The sequence below is a fragment of the Colius striatus genome, chromosome 9 (genome assembly GCF_028858725.1).
Source record: "Colius striatus isolate bColStr4 chromosome 9, bColStr4.1.hap1, whole genome shotgun sequence".
In the NCBI taxonomy this organism is placed as follows: domain Eukaryota; kingdom Metazoa; phylum Chordata; class Aves; order Coliiformes; family Coliidae; genus Colius; species Colius striatus.
Window position 1 is genome coordinate 33542228 of NC_084767.1, and position 19916 is coordinate 33562143.

General features: G+C 38.8%; 1 protein-coding gene across 1 annotated transcript in view; it reads right to left on the reverse strand.

Moving 5' to 3' along the window:
• SATB2 (SATB homeobox 2) overlaps nucleotides 1-19916 on the reverse strand; it is a 127839-nt gene that overhangs the window by 50284 nt on the left and 57639 nt on the right. Inside the window, exons 5-7 of the mRNA XM_062002578.1 lie at nucleotides 19605-19728; nucleotides 14801-14903; nucleotides 1026-1498 (exon numbers count right to left, since the gene is read on the reverse strand). Of these exons, the coding sequence (XP_061858562.1) occupies nucleotides 1026-1498; nucleotides 14801-14903; nucleotides 19605-19728 (700 nt within the window). The remainder of the gene's footprint in view (nucleotides 1-1025; nucleotides 1499-14800; nucleotides 14904-19604; nucleotides 19729-19916) is intronic.

Sequence of the window (19916 nt, forward strand, 5' to 3'; positions counted from 1 at the left end):
TCTTATGAATTTTATGGAAGAAGGGAAGTAATAAAAATGTGCTCCTTACTTTAATTAGTTCCCTCATAACATGGCGTTTCCAAAATGGCAGTGCCAAAGAAAATCATTAATCCAGGAGAACAGACACAGGCACTGTTACAGGGCAAGGACAGACCTTCAGAAGACACACCCCTCTTTTTTCTTCTCTTGCTGGTAAAGCTTACCTCAAAGACCAACTCAAATCATACAACAGATATTTGAACCAATATTAAATATTAAGCCTCTTGCTATTTGCTTAGCCTTGCTACAGAGTATCAAAATTGAAAGATCACACTTTGTATGCCTGAAACGGCAGCAGGATAAATGTAAATGGGCTGTCTTTCTCTACACACATTCACCCTGAGTAACCCAGGTGCTAGGCCTAAGTTAATGCTACCGTGCGATCATTTCAACATCTGTATTTCACTAGATGAGTGAAAAAACCTGTGTCAGATGTACGAAAGCGAACATAATCTGCTGCAAACGGCAGACATCTTTCCCAGCAGCCAGTCTTTAGGTCTATGCACACTTGCCTTACATATTTCTTGTGTATCACGTATTTCTTGTGCCTTACAAATTTCAGTAGCCTCTGACACTAGCTGTGGCATCAGCTGTACCACAGGAAGGAACTCACGAAGTGACAGAAAGCCAAAGATATCTCTAGCTCTCACAGTCTCCTGTTATCTCTTCCTGGCCATCAGTCAGGGGCAGATGTGGAAGTTTACAGCCACAGAGAGGAATTCAGGGAAGAACTCGCACAAGTAGATTTACTGCTAGAGTATAAAGCTCAGGTAAAGGCATAGGGATGACCAAATGCAAGCGAACAGCTGTTCCAGGAATAAACAGTCTTGTTCAATCCCAAAAAGAGACTAGGGGAAAAAATGGAAGGTGCTTTGACCTCTTTCTACAGCACAACTCCTGCCTTGATCTGCAACAACTCTACAGTCCCCCAAGACCCACAACGTTGCCCCCTCAGCACTTCCCAGCTGTAGAATAGAAACTCATACCTGTGTGCGGTTGAATGCTACTCTTGCAAAGACAGCTTGAGACACACTGGCTCTCTTCAGCTCATCTCTGACTTGCTGGTAAATATCTGGAGAGACTTCCACCGATGAATTTGATGGCTCTGGTTTGACAGCTCTAGGGATGGGCGGATGATTCAAGAACTGCTGATTGATAGCTTGTGGATGCTGGTGAGCCAATAGCCGGCTGACAGCAATCTGTTGGTTTATCAGATGGGCCATTGCTATCTGTTGCCTCACCAGTTGTGGACTGAGCTGAGGAGACAGGAGGCCAGGGTTTATCATTGTCTGCATTGTTGGCACTTGGTTTCGGATTGGAGTACTGTGGTGAATTTGGCTATGAGGAGTTTGTTCGTTAGTTTTTCCCAAGGTTGCCAGCTGGTTGATATTTGGTAAGTGCATGGGACGTTGACCAAGAACACAATAGTCTGAAAGGTTTTCTCTTTCCACTCTTTCCACTGTTAAAAGAGAAAAATTATTTTGCTGTCATTTCAGTTTGCAAGAGAACTGTTAGGGTAAGGGTTACCACAGGTGACTGTACACAACAGCATCTGTTTTAGTTTGCAGATCAACACTTGCAGAAAATCTTCACAGGAACATGAACATAAGCAAAAGCAGAACAATGTAAAAGCAACAATAATTAACATTCTTTTGGACTTCTCCATCATTAGGAAGTCTCCTTGTAGTGGACATCCTCTCCAGCCTCATTTCCTAAAGAAGTGGGTTTGGATGTTTCTACTTACACTGTTGCTAACTTTTCAATCTTTCAATCAAAGCAAATTCATTAACTTTTGAAAAGGCTCAATATTTCAGAATCACTGGCATCTAGGTGAAGGAAAGAAACCCAAATCAATATCTGCTCACGCAAGCCCAGTGGAAACCAGACTATTCCCTGTGCAGCTCATGAAACAGGTTCTCATTACAAACTCAGCAACTGTTATCTTTTCAAACATAACTCTGCTTTGTGTTGTGTGTGGATAAAGTTATCTAATAATGTCAAAACATCGAGGTGCACCACCGCAGATTCATGTTGCTTGTGTGAATGTATGCTGCAAAACCATGCAACTCACATCTGAGAAAATTTTAAAGCAATGGTTCCCATATCCAAAGCCTCATTGCTGTGCATTTGTTCAGAAACCTTAAAGCCTCTCTGCATGAGTGCTCTCTGCACTCTAAAAAAAAGCTTTGTTTAGTGCCACTAAGGCCCATGATCCCTAAGTGACTCTATGTTACAAAAAATTAAATACTACACACAAAATGCATACACTATAATTTAATACACTGATACATATTGTCCCTTTTAAATATCTTATGTCAGCAATATCACAACATCTTTTAATGTAATTGCAAAACTAAATGCATTAATTACAAAATTAAATGTCCTCTAAAATTAGTATTTGAAATATGAAATTAAGGTTTTAAAGTACATACATACAACTGTTTGTTACTTAGATAATTTTAGGTAAACAAAAACCACTTTATAGCAGGTTGCAGATTCCATGAGCCCTGCTACATGCAATTGGATAAGCATTTATATTTTCATAGAATCATAGAATGATAGGGGCTGGAAGGGACCTTTAGAGATTGTCTAGCCAACCTCCCTGCAGAAGCAGGTTCACCTAGATCAGGTCACATAGGAACATGTCCAGGCGGGTCTTGAAGACCTCCAAGGAAGGAGACTCCACAACCCCTCTGGGCAGCCTGTGCCACTGCTCCCTCACCTGAACAGTAAAATAGTTTTTTCCTATGTTGAAATGGAATTTTTTTGTGTTCCAGCTTCATCCCATTACCCCTTGTCCTGTCACTTGATACAACAGAAAAAAGAGATGTCCCAACCTCCTGACACCCACCATTTAGGTATTTGTAAATATTAATGAGATCTCCCCTCAGTCTCCTCTTCTCTAGACTAAACAGCCTCAAATCCCGCAGCCTTTCCTCATAAGGAAGATGTTCCATTCCCCTGATCATCTTAGTGGCTCTGTGCTGGACTCTCTCCAGTTCTTCATCCCTCTTGAGCTGGGGATACCAGAACTGGACACAGGACTCCAGATGAGGCCTCACCAGGGCAGAGGAGAGGGGGAGGAGAATCTCTCTCGACCTGCTGGCCACACTCTTCTTGATGCAGTCCAGGATGCCTTTGGCCTTCTTGGCCACAAGGGCACATTTAGGTGTTTTTTTGAACCGACATAAAAGTTGTCAAGGATGCATATCACACAAATAGAAAACTAGTACTTTATCCCTGTATTTGCAACCTGATCTAGGTGAATCTGCTTCTGCAGGAGGGTTGGACTAGATGATCTCTAAAGGTCCCTTCCAACCCCTACCATTCTATGATTGTATTGCTCTCAGCAAATATCAGGATTTATTTCATAAATGTCATACTACTATTATAACTTCTGTACCGATTAACAACAGTAGTGAACTCTTTTTTAAAACTTAATCTATATAAAGCTTAGAAGCTATACACAGTTAATACTCAGGATGACAGTTTACTGACAACTTTCTGTGTTTCCTTCTAAACAGAAAGATGGCTCTTTTCACCTTCCAGAGTTAATCTCAGAAGAAGAGGGTTGAATTCTCACTGGAGAGGGAGTAATGCCCCGAACACACACAAACGCACAGTTACTATGTTTAGAGTTGTCATTCCAGAGCATCCCAAGTACTGAATTTTACAACTAGGTGAATTAGTACCAAGGATTTTCTTGCAAGAAATTTTAACTCACTCTGCCCATTCTTTTAAAGGGAAACTTCAAAACATCTTTAGCCTTTTATGAAATAATTGCTTTAAAAAACGTTTAAAGTAAGAATTAACCAGTTTTAAGAAAATTATTAATTAAATATTCCCACAAAAGCCAATGTTTCAACCTGACTAATTTTCTGAGTGCTTATTTATGCAGTATATTTCAACTATGAAATACAATGCAATACATACAATACACAAACACTACTGTCAGCTACCATTTTACTACATTACTCATAGGCTGCCAGAGACATGATGTAGTATCTCAGTTTGCTGAAGATACTGAAAATCCCTATTCAAATACTGTGCTTGTGATATGAGTAGGTCTCTCTGAAATCAGGTACAGAAAGCTCTATACTGCTAGTCTCTGGCTTTAGAAACAGATATGAAATCAATGTGAAGCATGAAAAACAAGCAGTGTTAATACCAGGGATGGACCTGGCGTTGATACAGAGATGTCATGTGTGGGCGGAGAAGTGGGAAAGAGGGCTTGCTTTCTCATAGCCCCAGACTGTGTTCCTCAACATGCCTGATCCAGAGCCCACATGGCCATATGTCCACATGGCCACTATTGCCTCCTCAGGCTTTCTGCAGTGAGCCTGCACCTGAAAAATGCCATTAAATACATACTGTTGCCATCAAACCAAGTATTCCAAAGTAAAAGTAAGTATTCCAAAGGTGCAATCAGAAATTAATCTGCTGTAAATAGAATAATGTTACTGAGTATACATTAAATACTTGGAGCATCCTGCTACAAGAAAATTCAGAAAGAACTACTTTCAGGTCTTCATTTGCACCCCTAGAAATCTCAAAGTCCTTCCATTAGGAGTTTCAGAAGAGCTGAAGTAAGTTCAGAACTATTTTGTAGTTTAAGCAACACACAGAGAATAAGTCACCGAAACCAACAAATTACTACTTGTTAGAACACAAAAACAGTAACCAAGTGTTTTTGAAAACTTGGTGAGAAATAAATATAAATAACATTCACTTTCTGGGCTTAACCACATTTGCCAAGTTTCCACCCACTCCTGACTTTAGTGCCAAGTTCTAAACCCCTATAAAAATAAAGTTTAAGATGAAAAGGCTGCCAGGCTGTTAATCTCTGCAGCGCTAGCTAGAATTACAATTATATGGAGACATCACCTAACTTGCTTCCATAGGTGTATTTTTCCATTATTATCAGTTTCCTTTTTTGATCACATTAGACTACATAGCCATGCATATACTCCCAATAAACAAACTAGATTATAGTCACTTCAACCACTTCAATAATAAATGGTTACCATTAACAGTTACACTGGATGGAAAAAATGTGTATTACTCAACTCCTCAAGACTCTTTCCTTCTCTAATACATTGCCCATATCAGATTCCCTGTTGTTCCTTTGAAACTACGGATTGGTAGGGCTCTGTGGAGCTAAACAGGAACATGCCTTAGACAACTCCAAGGTGGAAACTGGCCCTGCCCTGGTAGACAGGCTAGCTGACCACCAATGTTCCAAGAATAAAGGGATACAGGAGCCACAAAGATGCTGTGTCACCAACATTCTGTCTCAGATCTTCTTGAGACAGGGTTTTCCCATTTGCATCCTCCATATTCTGTGTTCCTACCCCAATACTGTCTTTCCTTTACCTTTCCCTTGTATTATATTTCTCCACTCAAACTATGTAACACTCAAAATCCACTGTAAACTATGTTTACAGCTCTTGTAGTCCTGTATGGATTGGTTGATATTTCAATATATTGGAATACAAAGCAGCAAAGACAGAGCAGCAGGACCTTAAACTGGCAAGGAAGGGGTTCCACAGGCACTTGCTATGTTCAAATACTGCTGAGAAACTTCCTTTGCTAGCACTGCCTTTGCTAGTTAAACAAGCTGGTCCAGGAGGCTGTAATCCCAACTCCATCTGTGGAGTGGCCCCAACAAAAGACAATTTCTCCCTGCATTACACTGCCTGGTACATAATTCCACAGCTCTTTGCTTGAAGATCTCTTTTAAACCAAATATAACTGTATTGTCAGATTTCACAGCCACCCATCTTTCTGAAGTCAGACACTAGGTAGGCAGATACAAGGTGTCTGGACAACAGGCACTGTGCTAAGTTCAGCAAGCAGTACCCCAGGATCATATCTGTCCTTTGTTTTCCTATATCCCCCTACATCATTAAACTACTCCTACAAGACAGTTGGAAACCAACATAATCCACAGAATGGGAGTAGCATATTGTCATATTTCAATGTTCTTTTCTCTTCTTATAATGACTACCACGTGTGTCAATGTATTTCAGCTCCATACTGAGTTAGAAACTTCATGGATAGAGCACAAAAGGAATCTAGTGCATCCTTCCCCTATGCAATGCAATTAACCTCTCCCCAAATCTACCCTACACGGTCAAGCAGCTGACACAGTCCATAGCACAATAGCTTGGGGTGGTCTGCATGCAACTTTCCATTTGAAATAAAGCCATCTCAAAAGATTTAAAGCAAGATTTTATTTCTCCACCTTCCCTTCCTCTCACCCTTTATTTTCACTGAGTTGTTAATAGGAACATTCTGACAAACAGCCTGTGGGGCATTATGGGCTTATGAGCAGCACTGAATTGACTGACAGTATTGGAAACCAAATTCCTATGCACAATAATGGATGCAGGCACAGAGAGCAAGAGCATAGCACGTCTCCCAGCAGTGCACTGCAGTGGGGGCACAGAGGGCCCACCAGCACCCATGCCCCAATGAGTCCCAAACTTTTCAATCCCACAGGCATACGGGCACTTTGCCCCAGAGTAGGAAGAGGCTGGTAAAGAAATGATCTGTAGTAAGTTACTAGCCGGCAGAATTGCCATGCTTCAATTGCAACAGGATGTCACCACCCAGGGCTGCTCTCCAGTGCTTCAGAGTTTGCGTCTTTGTTTTATTTACTATTTAAAACCTGGCGATCATAAAAACCACTAGCAGCAGTGGTCATGGCCAAGCAGGGACTGCTCTGTGAACTCTAGTGTGTCCTGTACTCAGCTTACCACAATTTCTTCTGGTTTAGCACCATCCTACTCTCTGGAGCAAGAGCTGACCTTTGGAGCCGTGTTTGAGGACGAAGCATTCTCCAACACAGTACCACTCTCTGCCTCAGAGGCAAAGGGCTGCTGCACTGCACCAAGAGGGTGTCCTCTTGCTTACGCTACGTAAATTTACCACTTTGTGAATAACAGAACCACTCCAGAGCACAGGAGGTGCTTTTAAAGTGGTAACTCTGTGTCTTTTAATCTATAATTAGGATAATTACTGATTTATTTTAATCACAGCCCACTTAACCAGTTCAGTGCAAAGGGCTGGTCTGAGGAGTCTCTTTTTCATTCAACATCTAATCTTCATATTTACCCAAAGTCGTTTGCTGACTTCATGCACTGTCTGATCTCTGCCTGGGCCATTTGTTTCTGCAGTCAGGACTGGAGAAAAAGCAGGCTGACTGGAGAGGCAGACTTGATAAGTTGTAACTTTTAAAACCTCTCCCTTCCTCTCGCAAATAACCTCAAGATAGCTATACAGTACATACAGAAATTGTTTGGCCGCTGCAGGTAGCAAAGGTCTTCATCCAAGCCTGATGGAAAACAGACAGGAAAGGCCATTGTCTCCTCTTTCTTGTGCTGCAAATCACTCAGTTCCCATCAAAGTACAAGTCACTATCTTTGTATTTAGAACATCCATCATTAAAGCAGGTGTTTGATCAGCATCAGCTTCATATCAACTGAACAATGTACTAACATTGCTGACTCCGTCTGTGCAGCTGACCTCATCCCGAAGACTAGAACTAAGTTGGGACATTGAGACACAGAGATGCTAACATGTCTTTTGTCAATTCTGCTTAACCATAGTAAGTTACATTCTTCCAATGAGCTGTCCTTTGATTGTATTGCTTCCAAAAATGCTTGTCTGAAAAAAATAATTTAATCCATGATCTTATGGGTCACTATGTGAGTTCAAGAAGGCACGTATAAATACAAACTCAGTTCTTTGTAACGAAGTTAACATCATTTGTAGACAGCACATGCGAGACCTGGCACAGAAAAGCATTACGTTGAAGGTGCTTCAGTGACCACCTGGTCTAATGCATGACTATCAGCCAGGTGAAATGGAAGAGGAGAAGTAGGGCAGACATTACTCAGAACTGTCTGACAGAAATTCAGGCTACTGGTTTAGATGGACTGATGGTCTTATCTGATATAAAAATACATTCCTGTCAAACTACTGTGGTAGAAGTCTGTCCTGGTCTTTTAGGGCTAATCTTTTCTGGGAATCTCAAGAGGGAGGTGCAAACCTAGAATAGTCAGTCAATTGTGCAACCTCTCCAGGACATACATATGTATGTGTAACTGACTCTTAACATCAGAGATGGTGAAAGGAATGAGATAACATCAACATCATTGAAGACAGACATAAAGTCTTCAGATAGTTGAAGTGAATAGAATTCAGTTCTGCTCTCAGAGCTTTGTATTCACAGATAGCTACACTGCAGCTTTCACACCAGGAAAGCTTACACCTGTACCTAAGATTCAGGTTTTCCTCTTGTTCCACTCTAATATCCTCTAATGATTACTTTCTAAAAATTCCTTTCCTTTTTAGCTAATATGTCACTGTGTGGCAACATATAAAAATAATTATGAGATTCTGCAGATTAATAACAAAAAACGCCCAGTGTTTGCTTTTTAGAAAATGACCACTTTTACTAAGAATTTGAAAGTGCTGGGCAAAAGTCCCAGCCTCAGCACACAATTAGTCTGCATTGAAAAAAAAAAAAAAGCCCTGCACTTGGAACAGGAGACATTTTAAAACCATAAAGTTGAGAGATATTATTTGAGCAGGTTTGGTCAGTACCTCTTAATTTAAAAAGGTATCGTGTCCCTTCATGACAGGGACAAGACTCAGGACAGATGGCTAGGCAGTTTCTCTACAGAGAGGTTTCCAACCTTCATTGTACTGGCTTGTGTTCCCTAAAGCGAAAATGGCTGCAGCTCCAGCCACGCACAGGCACAAGAGATGGCATTCAGTTAACAACATGTATCCTCTGCCATGACACATGTACTATTAAGTGTGAGAGTCACTGCTCCAAAACAGGCAGAAGACATGACAGGCATTCTGTGAAGCTGAAATTCATATATGCATTTACTTTAGACAAAAGTTGGGCTTAATTAAATAAAAAACAAACCCAAAGGATCTGTTTTAATTCTCTTTACAGAAAGGAATAGGCAAGAGGGCTACAACTCCTGGAATGCGCTGCAGTGGGTAAATTGTTTCTTAACAATACACGTGCACAAATCCCCCAAACTAGCATTTAACACAGGGACAACACTGAAATATAAAATGCTAATGTGAATGTGGAGATCAACAGTCAAGGGGTCTAAAACTCTTACATGATATTGACAACTTTAAACTTATATTTAAAGACAGATGCCAGTTTTTCCTTATGACCAGTGCAAACCGATGAACTGCTGTCCTCATAAAACAGCACAGCAGGCCACAGACTAAGAGGATATCTCTGAGTCAGAGATGATCTTCAGGTCATGTATGTAATCTAGATGCTGAAAAGCTTGCCTGTGAATGATGTTATTTTCTTTCATTTTCCCTTAAGAAAGTGAGGAAAGTCCTATTTTTAGTGAAATAAATACACAGTCAAGACTCTAAAAGTACGCAAAGGAAAAATTACAGTAATGTCAAGAGCCACACAGCTGACCTGAATGACCCTAACTGGTTTACTGCCAGAGCCACAACTAATATCCAAACAAGATGTGAAATTATCTCTTCTTAAAAAACTTAACATTTTTGCTTCAATCTGTTAGTTAAAAAGACAAAAGGTCAAGATCTGTATATGCATATATACACATACATATATATATAAAACCCTCTATTTACATAGAGAGATACACACATATATATCAATAGATGGGGTATTTTTAAAAGTCAAAAATACTGCTTGGGAAAGCACTCTGGTGTGCCTTTTCATGAGTCTTCCATAACATCTGTTTGAGAGAAAGAAGTAAAAATTATTCTTCAAAGTACACAATGACAATTTTCCCCAGACTTACACTGGCATTAACACTGTGCCACAGTTCTGAGTTCCTTCAGTCTGTAAACAAGAAAGCTAGGAGCCCTTCTGAATCTTATTTCTAACCTCTCAACCTACAATAGCCTCTAGTACACACTGTAAGAAAAACAGATTGCCCTGTCTATCCATTATGGGAAGTAAGCAAACAAATTTTCAAGAATAAAACAATACACAAACAACAAACCAGTAATAATGGAAATGCCAAAGAGCAGTCAAAGCAGACTCTCAATTTAAGGACGCTAGGGAAGCTTTTTTTCCTGATCTGTTGAAATAGAATTAACTGAGCCCTCCTCCTTTAATCACTAAAACCTCATCATTCCACAAAAACTCTGAGGCAGCCACAGTCTCACATCCACAGAAAGCTATATTTTGACAGACACTAATGGCAGAAGCAAAGATGAAATGTTCTTAATACACAAAGAAAATATGTCTTTTTATTTTTAAGTTCACAATGTATTTATTTCTCCCCTCTTCCTAACTTCCTCCCACTGAGCTCAGTTGTGTCATCAGGCAGAAAGAAAAAAATTCACACCAGTTAAGAGTTTCAGTTGTGAAAGAATTTTGATACAGTAATAGCCCTCCTGATAAAAATAGAAAGCATGACACTTGGAAGTGAAATATCTATTGAGAAACAGACTTAAAAATATTTGAAATTCTATGAACTCAAAACACCGAGCAATGAGTAGGTAACTGGTACAAGTTGTATCCCTTGACAGTGATTTGAGTTGCATGGCAAAGGTCTGAAATACTTCTCCTCATACTTACATAATTTTGCTATATGTATGTGCTTATATTTACAGCTACTTATATATTCATATATGTCTCTAGTTACTTTAAAAGTCTTATTTTTTATTTATTAAACAAATTCTGAACCAATGCATGCCTTTTAAACAATTATTCTAATCCTGAATTTCAACAACATTGACTATCTTCTCCCAGCTTCAGCGAGTTCAGCATCTAAGACAAACCAGATGAGCAGTTCTAGGATTGAGGCAAGCATCCCCATGGGACTGGGCAGGAGGAAGACAGATTGAGAACCACCGGACCGAGACACTGCTGTGTAGTTGTCACTAGTTAATATGTAACCCTTTGTTAAAAAGGGAGAACTCTTATTCTTTATTGAAGTAAGCTTAAACACATTTAAACCCATTCATGGGCGCCAACTGTGCACTTAAACTTGCACCCTTCAAAAAGAAGAAAGGTTAAAAAAAAAATAAAGAGAGTTTTAAAAAGTCTTCACATATGAAATTCATTTATGGTGCATATTTTGAATCAAGTCACAATACAAACTAGGTAGCTTATTTGCCACCCCAAATTATTATAGAGGTCCATTAAGTGAGAAGGAAATTCACAGAAGGACTGTAAACTATTTGCTTCCCAATGACTGTACATTTTCCATTAGAACCATGTTATATTATAAGCTCTCCTTCAAATATATGTGTGTATCCCAAGGAGACTGGAAAGAGTGGACATGCTGTTACAAACTCACTCGTGTCCTCACACATGCTCCAAATTTTAGGCTCAAAGCCAGGACAAGAGAAAAGGTCTCCATCCTCACCACAGCCAATTCCCAAATTGGTCTGTATACTAGCTCTCGTGCCGCTGAATAAACTGTGAATGTCTTAAAACTTTAAGTGGCTGGGAGGGGTGGGAGAAAAAAAATCAAGCAGAAATTTATTCTAGCATCATCTTGACACAAGACAAAATTACCACGCTGAGATGAACTAACCGAAAACTTTTTTTAAATTACAAGCATAAATAGTTTAGCTGTCTTTTTGGTGAGTTCAACAGAATCCATACTGAGAACGTTTACTTGAGATGTGTACAGCTTTTACATCTGTTGCTAATGATATCACATTATTGATTGTTCACTGTCTTAGATTTATTTAAACATTAACTATATACTCAGCAACCTGATGCTTTGCTTTTTGGTTTTTTTCCAGAGAAGTTTTTATTTTTGCCTGGCTTCATCTGTAATTACTTTGATCCTCCAGAGTGTATAATTATTTTACTGTTTATTTATTTCTATGAGAAAGGAAAAATGTTTGACCTAGGACATCTATATGTGGCAATTTGTAACAGAATCACATATATTATGTTTAGGAAATCATGGTTTTGATTAAGAAGAAACCATTTAGTTCCCACTGTTTTATTAAAACAGACATTAGCAGATAATAGGAAACACATTTAACATTGTAGGCTGCATTTAGTTTGCAACATCAATAAAGTTATCCTGAAGCCCCTTCTATTTTACATTTACCACAGCTCATATGAATTGTTTTTTGCTTTTACTTTCTAAAAATCAGCTCTAGAATTACACATGGATATGGGTTCTGGACTTGGAGACTCTAAATTATAGTTTTACCCAATCTATCCAGATTACAACCCAAAAAATTAACTGCAGCATCATTCATCCACCTTCATGGAAAATCTTGTTCTTAATTATTATTATAGGAGAATGTAATGACTGACGCATACAACTCAAGTCTCTGATTTTGCACACTAACTGAGCTGTCCTGTTGGAATATCTTGGTTACAAAAAAAGAACAAAATATCATGAAAACAGAGATTATGATAAACTGACACCACCCAAATAAGTGCAGAAGTCTTTGTCTTTCCAGGGGATTTAGATTACTGCCCTGAAGTTGCACGGTTGTTTATTCACCATGTACCACTGTACCTTTGTTTTCTCTCCCGCTCATATGGTTGATGAATCAACACTGCTTGAACTGCTTTACAGCAGCTTGTGTTTACTTCACACATACCTTAACCTTCTTTTTTCTCCTCCTACCAACACACACATACGTTTCCAAACAGCAACTACTGGCTATGTCTCTTTGAACAGCACAGATACAGAGTTATCTGAGAAACTCTTCAGGTTTGGATCCTTGACCTTTTGATTGAGGCTTCGTTCTGCTTTTACTGCACTTAACAATTTAACTGTGCACTTACTAAGGAAAAAAAGTAAGAGCTTAAAGAATTCAATGCTCTGAGAATGGAAGAAAGTGGAAGACAGTAGTGTGCTAGAAACACTCAGCAGCTGTAGTGGCATCTCTACAGTTAAGAACACTACAGTTAAGGGCTTCCAGTGCCTCTGCAACAGGCACCCTTGCCCAGTTTGGAAAAAAACAAGCGAATAAAAACAAACCAGCCCATCTCTGTTTTCCTAGAACAGCAAGTAAAAGCTGTAAAAGTAAAAACGGTGATGACCTTGAATCTGTTTGATTCCTTTGATTGTTTTTTAACCAAGAGGATATGTTAGAGCTCTTAGAATAAAATTCCGTTATTAAGAGACACCACTTAGAGAAAAGAAACACTTCTGAGTCACACAATGGCAATTTAAAGAGAGAAGAAACTATCCAGTTTATCTGGCATGAGGGTAACCATGTACTAAAATGTTCAATCAATATTATTTTACTTCAAGCCTATTTCATTTTAGTAGGTGAAAAGCAACACCTTCATTTCCTCATTTGCATTGCTACCCCACTTCCACCTGAACAATCTTCCTTCTAGACACAAATAATTTCACCATAAAACATTCTTCTTTTTTTTTTTTTCCTCCTAGTGAAAATCTAATCACCACACAGCCCAGACCTGTGCATCTTACAGGCGTGCTCTGTGCCAGCCTGATGTGCAGGGGATGCCAGAAGCCTCAGAACTTGTTCTGATATTCTACACAATTTTGTTTCAAGTGTTCCTAGCCCAAGCAACAGACTCTTTATGGTATTATTATGCAGATTTCTAGTCTGTCTTATGGAAACTGAACAAGTAACCTTTCATAACTCATGTATGTCAGCCTTTTAAGAGAAAAAGACAGCAAACTCCTTTTGAAAGATGCTAATCTTCATGCAACTAAAAATACAGTGGCTTCTCAAAAAGGACACGATGTGACCCTATTTCTGCATAATGCTTGTGAATCCTGTTATCATTTTCCTGATTATGATTTTCCTGTTATGATTTTCCTGGCCACTGAAAGGATCACAGCCAAAATCAACAAAACTAGTCTATGTCTTCTTTCAGACAACGAACCTTCCCTTCCATGATGTAACAGAAAGAAAAACTACAAAAAAACCTATTCCATTACAAAGCTAATCTCCAAGGTTGATGGACATTTGAGGAGAGAGAAGCCAGTTGGTATTGTCAAAAGCTTTTGACTATCCTCAAACTCCTGCTTAAAGCACGTGTGTTTTATGCGTGTTTTAAAACAAAAAAAACTACCAAAACAAATGGCCCAGTCCATGCACAAGTCCCTTGCAAATGAAAGGATGAATAAAAAACCAAACTACACAACGGATGCTTATCACATCACTTCATGTACTATTAGAAGGCGATCAGACATTTCAGTGGTGAGAGTGGGAGGAACTTACGTAAAATAATTTTACTACCTCAGGCTCTCACCAATGACCAAGTAGTATAATTTCACAGTGAAAAAAATATCAACTCTAGGCTATCTTCATATGGATGCAGCACCTTGTTATTTAGTAATATCTCCTAACAAAGAGGTATTAAATCTGCTAGTGGTATCCAGATTCCACATGATAAAACAAGACAGGAATGCAGTATTGAAAACAGAGATCAACGGCACATGTAACTTAGAAAGACAGTTTGTTAGCTTTCAGGAATAAAATACAACTAAGGTAATTTATATAGCAATTAACTTTTAAAACCCTGAGACACTAGAAGACTTTTTTTTTCCAAAACATTTTAGCTTAATTCAAAACACAGTTGATCTTTCAGCACAGTTAAATGAGATATTTTAAGCATGTTTTAAGTGCCTTGTGTTTTCATGCCAGTCTGTGCCCTCCTTGTAGACAAATTCACTAATACTATTACAGTTTATTACCACTTTTACTTAAAGCAAATAACCTCAAACTGTCAGTAGAAGTTCAACAACTTGGAAAGTCACAAAAAAAATCAATTTACCTTTAATCTTCTTGTACTTTTTGTACCATCTCCCAAACTCCTGGCACTTGGTTGCTGACACATTGGCATAGTACGTGCTATTTACAATGGATGAAATCATACTCTGAAAGTACAGAAAGAAAGAAAAAAAGTGTTTTAAAATATCTTCCACAATTAGAGATCTTTTCTGGGGAAAGTGAATGACATGCAAGTGCACAATGACCACCCATTTGTGACTTGAAAACCAAAAGAAGTGTCTGATGAGTACAAAAATTTGGGTTTATTCTCCATTCTGTATTCCCAGTCATAATTAAAATAACAAAACAGTATTTTACATAATCAAAAAAGATGTAGCACAGACCTAGACTGAGACTTTGCAGCTGGGGCTGGGGGGACAATTGTACTTCACTGTGTCCTTGCAATATTACAACATCTAAACGTTAGTTACATAAAAACAGGCGGTGCCATACCAGGGAACACATGCTCACTGCACTCGGATGAGAACAAGCATCATTTAGGAACCAGATCCTACAGGTAAGATTAGATGCTCCAGAATACATAATCCAAATAATGCTTTTCAGATGTCTCTGTTATGCTTCCAAACGCCGCAAGACCACACAGCCAAGAATCAGAGAACATCCGTGCTACTCACTGCAGTACAACAGTTAGGTAAATAAGTTAAATTAATATAATTTATAGAAATGTGTGATTAGCTCTTGTGTGAAAAATCACCCAAAAGAGAAATTAACAGTGCCATTTAGAGCAAAGGGAACTACACATCCTGCAGTACAGAACAGCCAAAACCCACAAAAAGGCTCAATAAAACTGAAATATTACCCCTCTCTACTCTTTGCAAATTGCTTCTAAGCAACTCTTTTTACAAGCCAACTGAACCAGAAAGGTGTAGAGTTGTTTTGCAGCATCCAATACTCATGCCACTTTATTTCTGGGATGCTTCTGTCCATAGGGTGGGTAAGAGCCTGGTTACTGGTAGCTCTTTCTTTCTATTTCTTTCCCCTCCCTTCATCTATTCTATAGAGGAGTCATCCATTTTATTTTTCTTTTCCCATCTCTGAACTCTTCCAGGGTCAAATCATTTCCAGCACACATACATTTCCAGCAAGGAAATGCAATCTAGCACACGAGAGCCGATACATACTCTCCAGAAATCACATTTTCCTTCTGCTATCCTTCCTCACTTACGTCAAAGGACAAAAAAAGTCCTAGCACACTGTATGACCCTTCTGCACAGAGATGAGAGAGTAAGGATGATCTCACAGCTCCAACAAGCTATTTATTGTAGGTTCAAGCTCTGGCTGACTGGCTCCTGCAGGCTCTTGTGCAAAATGGGATCTTGGCCATCTCTGGAAAGCTACAAGGCTTACACATCGGCTTAGTCAATTTTAACAGAGCCTTAAAAACAAAAACATCCCCTCTCTTCCATATTTATCCAGCCTTCTACTCAATTCACTGCAGGACCTTAACTGTTCCTGAACTCTTGAAGTTTGGGGACTTAAAATTGTGAGCAAAATCAAGAGACCTAAGGTAACTGGGTTGTGCAGACTAGTTTCAGTCTTTTAAAGGTAATCTCACTTTCAGTAAAGACACTCTTCTGCCCCTTCACTTCAACTTTTCCACTCCAAGGCTGCTGCAGTACTGTCTGAAGGCTATGAAGTAAGAGTCTTTTTAAGTAGCAGCTTCAATTTCTAAAACCATGGTTCACTTTTCTAATTAAAATCAATATTTTGAGACATAAACCTAGCATTGTGGCAGTCAGCAGCCATTCCTTCCCCATAAATCCTTCCTTGCTCTAAGTCATTTTAACAAGCAATAGTATTCTGAAAGCCTGTCATGGAGATAGCCTCTGAAAAGGAAGGACTTTTAACAAAGTTGAGCTGAGCTAACTTGGGGTTTTTTATCATGACTTTAGTTAAATTTCAGTCATTAAGGAAGGATGAGGAAATTGTTTATCTCTCTCTACATAAAAATTTGTTTTTTCCTTTATTTTCCCTCCATCAAATCCTCTGGCTCTACAACAAATCGACATTGTTGAAATAGTAAAGCTATTAAATATCAGAGAATATCCATTAACCTTTATTTGAAAAGCGAGGCCTAAAATAAATAGTAAAGTCAAATAGTAAATCAGAGAGCAGTGAAAAACCCCAGGACAGAATCTCTTCAGCTGATCAATGGTAGAGTCAGGGAAAGAAATGTAAGACCTTCAAACTACACGTCCTCACTACAAAATGTAAAGGAACCTTAAGGGTACTTCTGCTAGGAATCTGCAGAAAGGAAATATCCATTCTGAAGAGACTGGCAAAAAAATAACCACTGACTAATTGCATATTTCTAAATAATGCATATTATTCCTGGGAAAATCCTCAAGAAAGGAATAGATTACATGAACAGAAAATGCATTTGCTATTTGTGTGGCCATGAGAGCTATGTAGAAAGAAAACTATTTAGACCAGGAGCTAAGATCACATAAAGAAAATCCAGTGCAGTAAGTTCAAGGAGAAAAATATAGGACGTGCTCACATCCCAAGAAATCTTTCTTCAGCAAAGAGACAAAACACATGGTCAGTGATGAAATGAGTTATACAATATACAGGGAAGACAGAGGTCTCTATGCAAAGATGAAAATGGTGAAACAATAGGATTTCTTTCTGCCATACACAGACCTCCCAACCTACCCTCCTTCCCCCAGTTCGGTTAACTAGGATTTATTTTTTTGAACAGGAGCCATATGCTAAAGGTAGCTATGTTGCAGTCACATAATATACCTAGCAGAAAAACACAGAACAATTTTAAATCAAAGAGAATCTCTAGATTTCCCTTTAGCGGCAATCAGAATCCTCATCTGGGCTGCATGGAGAGCTCAGGCACGAGAAGCAGAGAAGGAGCACTGTCACTGGTGGGAGCAACAGCTCCCTGCGCTGCCCCTCTCCACTTCTGTACTTGAGGCACTGGGAACACATTAATAAACAGCAGCATTTACTCTGCAGTTTGAGTCCTAAGAGACCACTCTGCAATTTGCTGCTGTCAATAATATATTAACCACAGAGGGGTTGTAATGACATTTCACATTTGGCACGATATTTTTTTAAAACTGATTTGGGAGGAGGAATTGTATTAGAGGCATATACAGATGATGGTAATAGACAGCTCTGATACAACCTTCCATTGTATCTCCTGCATTTTGTGAGCAAAACCAAGAGAGACTGAAACTTTTTATGGCAATAATAATAATAACAATACTAATAATATAAGCTTCATTCTTGCAGCCCCTATTAGTTAGTCACTACTGTTCAAGGTCACTTCCACCTGTGTTTACATGAATGTAAGACCAATTCTCTACAGAACAATCTCCTTTTAGCTTTGTCCACTAAACAAACACTGGGGATTTTTGCTGCTACCGTTCTGTCATCAGTAATTTTGGAAATCTATTTCAGACTGAAGCTAAAGAAGAAGTAACGAACTGCAACGTTTCCACCTGGTAGGCTTTGAAACTGAAGTGGGTGGAAAAAGACCCAGACAATAAACGAATTTTGCATATTAAATGATTCATGGTTTAGTTACACTAGATATTGAAGAAAACCGGGCAGAGACAACCATATGCTGCAATCATCATTAGCTGACCAGATTCCACAGATAATTCTATTTAAAGAAGTTACACTTAAACTGTGTGAAAAGAAAAATACTTTCATATTCAATGCACTTACACTCTGTACAGATCTAGCATCACTGCCACTCCTTTAGTAAATAAGGCAAGTTACCTGGCTTTTCCTTACAGTCTTTCCATTACTGTTAGTTCTGCAGATCCCACACGGCTAAGATCTAAATTGCTCTGTATCTTACCTCTATACTTTCACTGGAGTTGTAATCATAACACAGTGAGGCAAATTTGTCATAGTTATACATAGAAAGCATTCTTTTGGTTCACAGAGATTTTGGATCATGAATTGCAGGATGAGTCTACAGTGCAACGCAAGACTGGAAATCACAGGAGAAAAAATGCTGCATATGGGCTAGCAAAGCAATAGATTTTTAGCAAGCAGGGATTACTGATGTTTTGACAAAAATAAAGTCGACAGATTGAGCTATGATTCTAATAAACTTTTTAGAAGGCAATGTATTTTTCACTCTTAACAAAGTTACTTGGTTTAGGTGTTGAAGTGTTTTTCTAGTTTTTTCTGAGAGGCAAGGAGGACTCAGTCATAAAAATTTTATGTATCTCATTATGACAATCCAATGTACAAACAGAGCTCATGTTATCTGTAGGAATCTACGTCTTAGACATGACATCACTGCTGTTTATACAGCAATCACAAAGAATGAGACTGAGTTTTTGTTCTTTTTTTAACATAATTACATATACATTTTTTGTTGCTGTTTCCTAGAAATTGGGGCACAACTGTCAAAACAGCACACTTTTTATCATAGTTGGGGGCTGATGAGAGCTACCTACAGGTTAGTGGAGGCAGCAGGCCTCTGCTTGTGGGATGAACCCCCTCAAATCTTGCATTTGAGGATCTTTAGTCCTTTTGCAAAAGGTTCACATAAAGATCTAAATGAGAAATTTATATCTTTCTAAACAGCAGGATAAAACCCAGCCAATTCATTCATAATTTCCACCTGACAACCCACTAAGAAGACATGGTATTAAGAAACTATTTTTCATATTAATTACAATTTCTGCTTTCTAAATAAAACAAGAAACTGATTTGGTATCTTTGGAGCTGTTTGGTCTAAGCCCTGTAGTGAACAAATACGAGCCTTAGAGCTTGTAAATTTGTCTTTCACCAAGCCTCTTAAAAACACTGACCTGTGAGAGAGGGCATTCTTTGGCTAGTGTGCTCTGATTCATCTCTTTGAGCAGTTCCTTTAAGGCATTGCGAACTGTGGCATGGTTCCACTGCTCTGCTGGCAAGTCTTCCAACTTCGAACAACTGTTAAAACAGAAAGCAAAAAGTAGATAGAAACATCACCTTCACGGCTGCTTATTCTTTGAATACAAGTGCAATAGACCTTTAAGCAACGAGCACAACCTTGGAGTTTCCTGCTAAGCCAGCCCATCAAGGTGTTTTTCCCCTTTCCCCTCTCCATCAAGCCCAATTCCCAAAAGACACATAGTTTC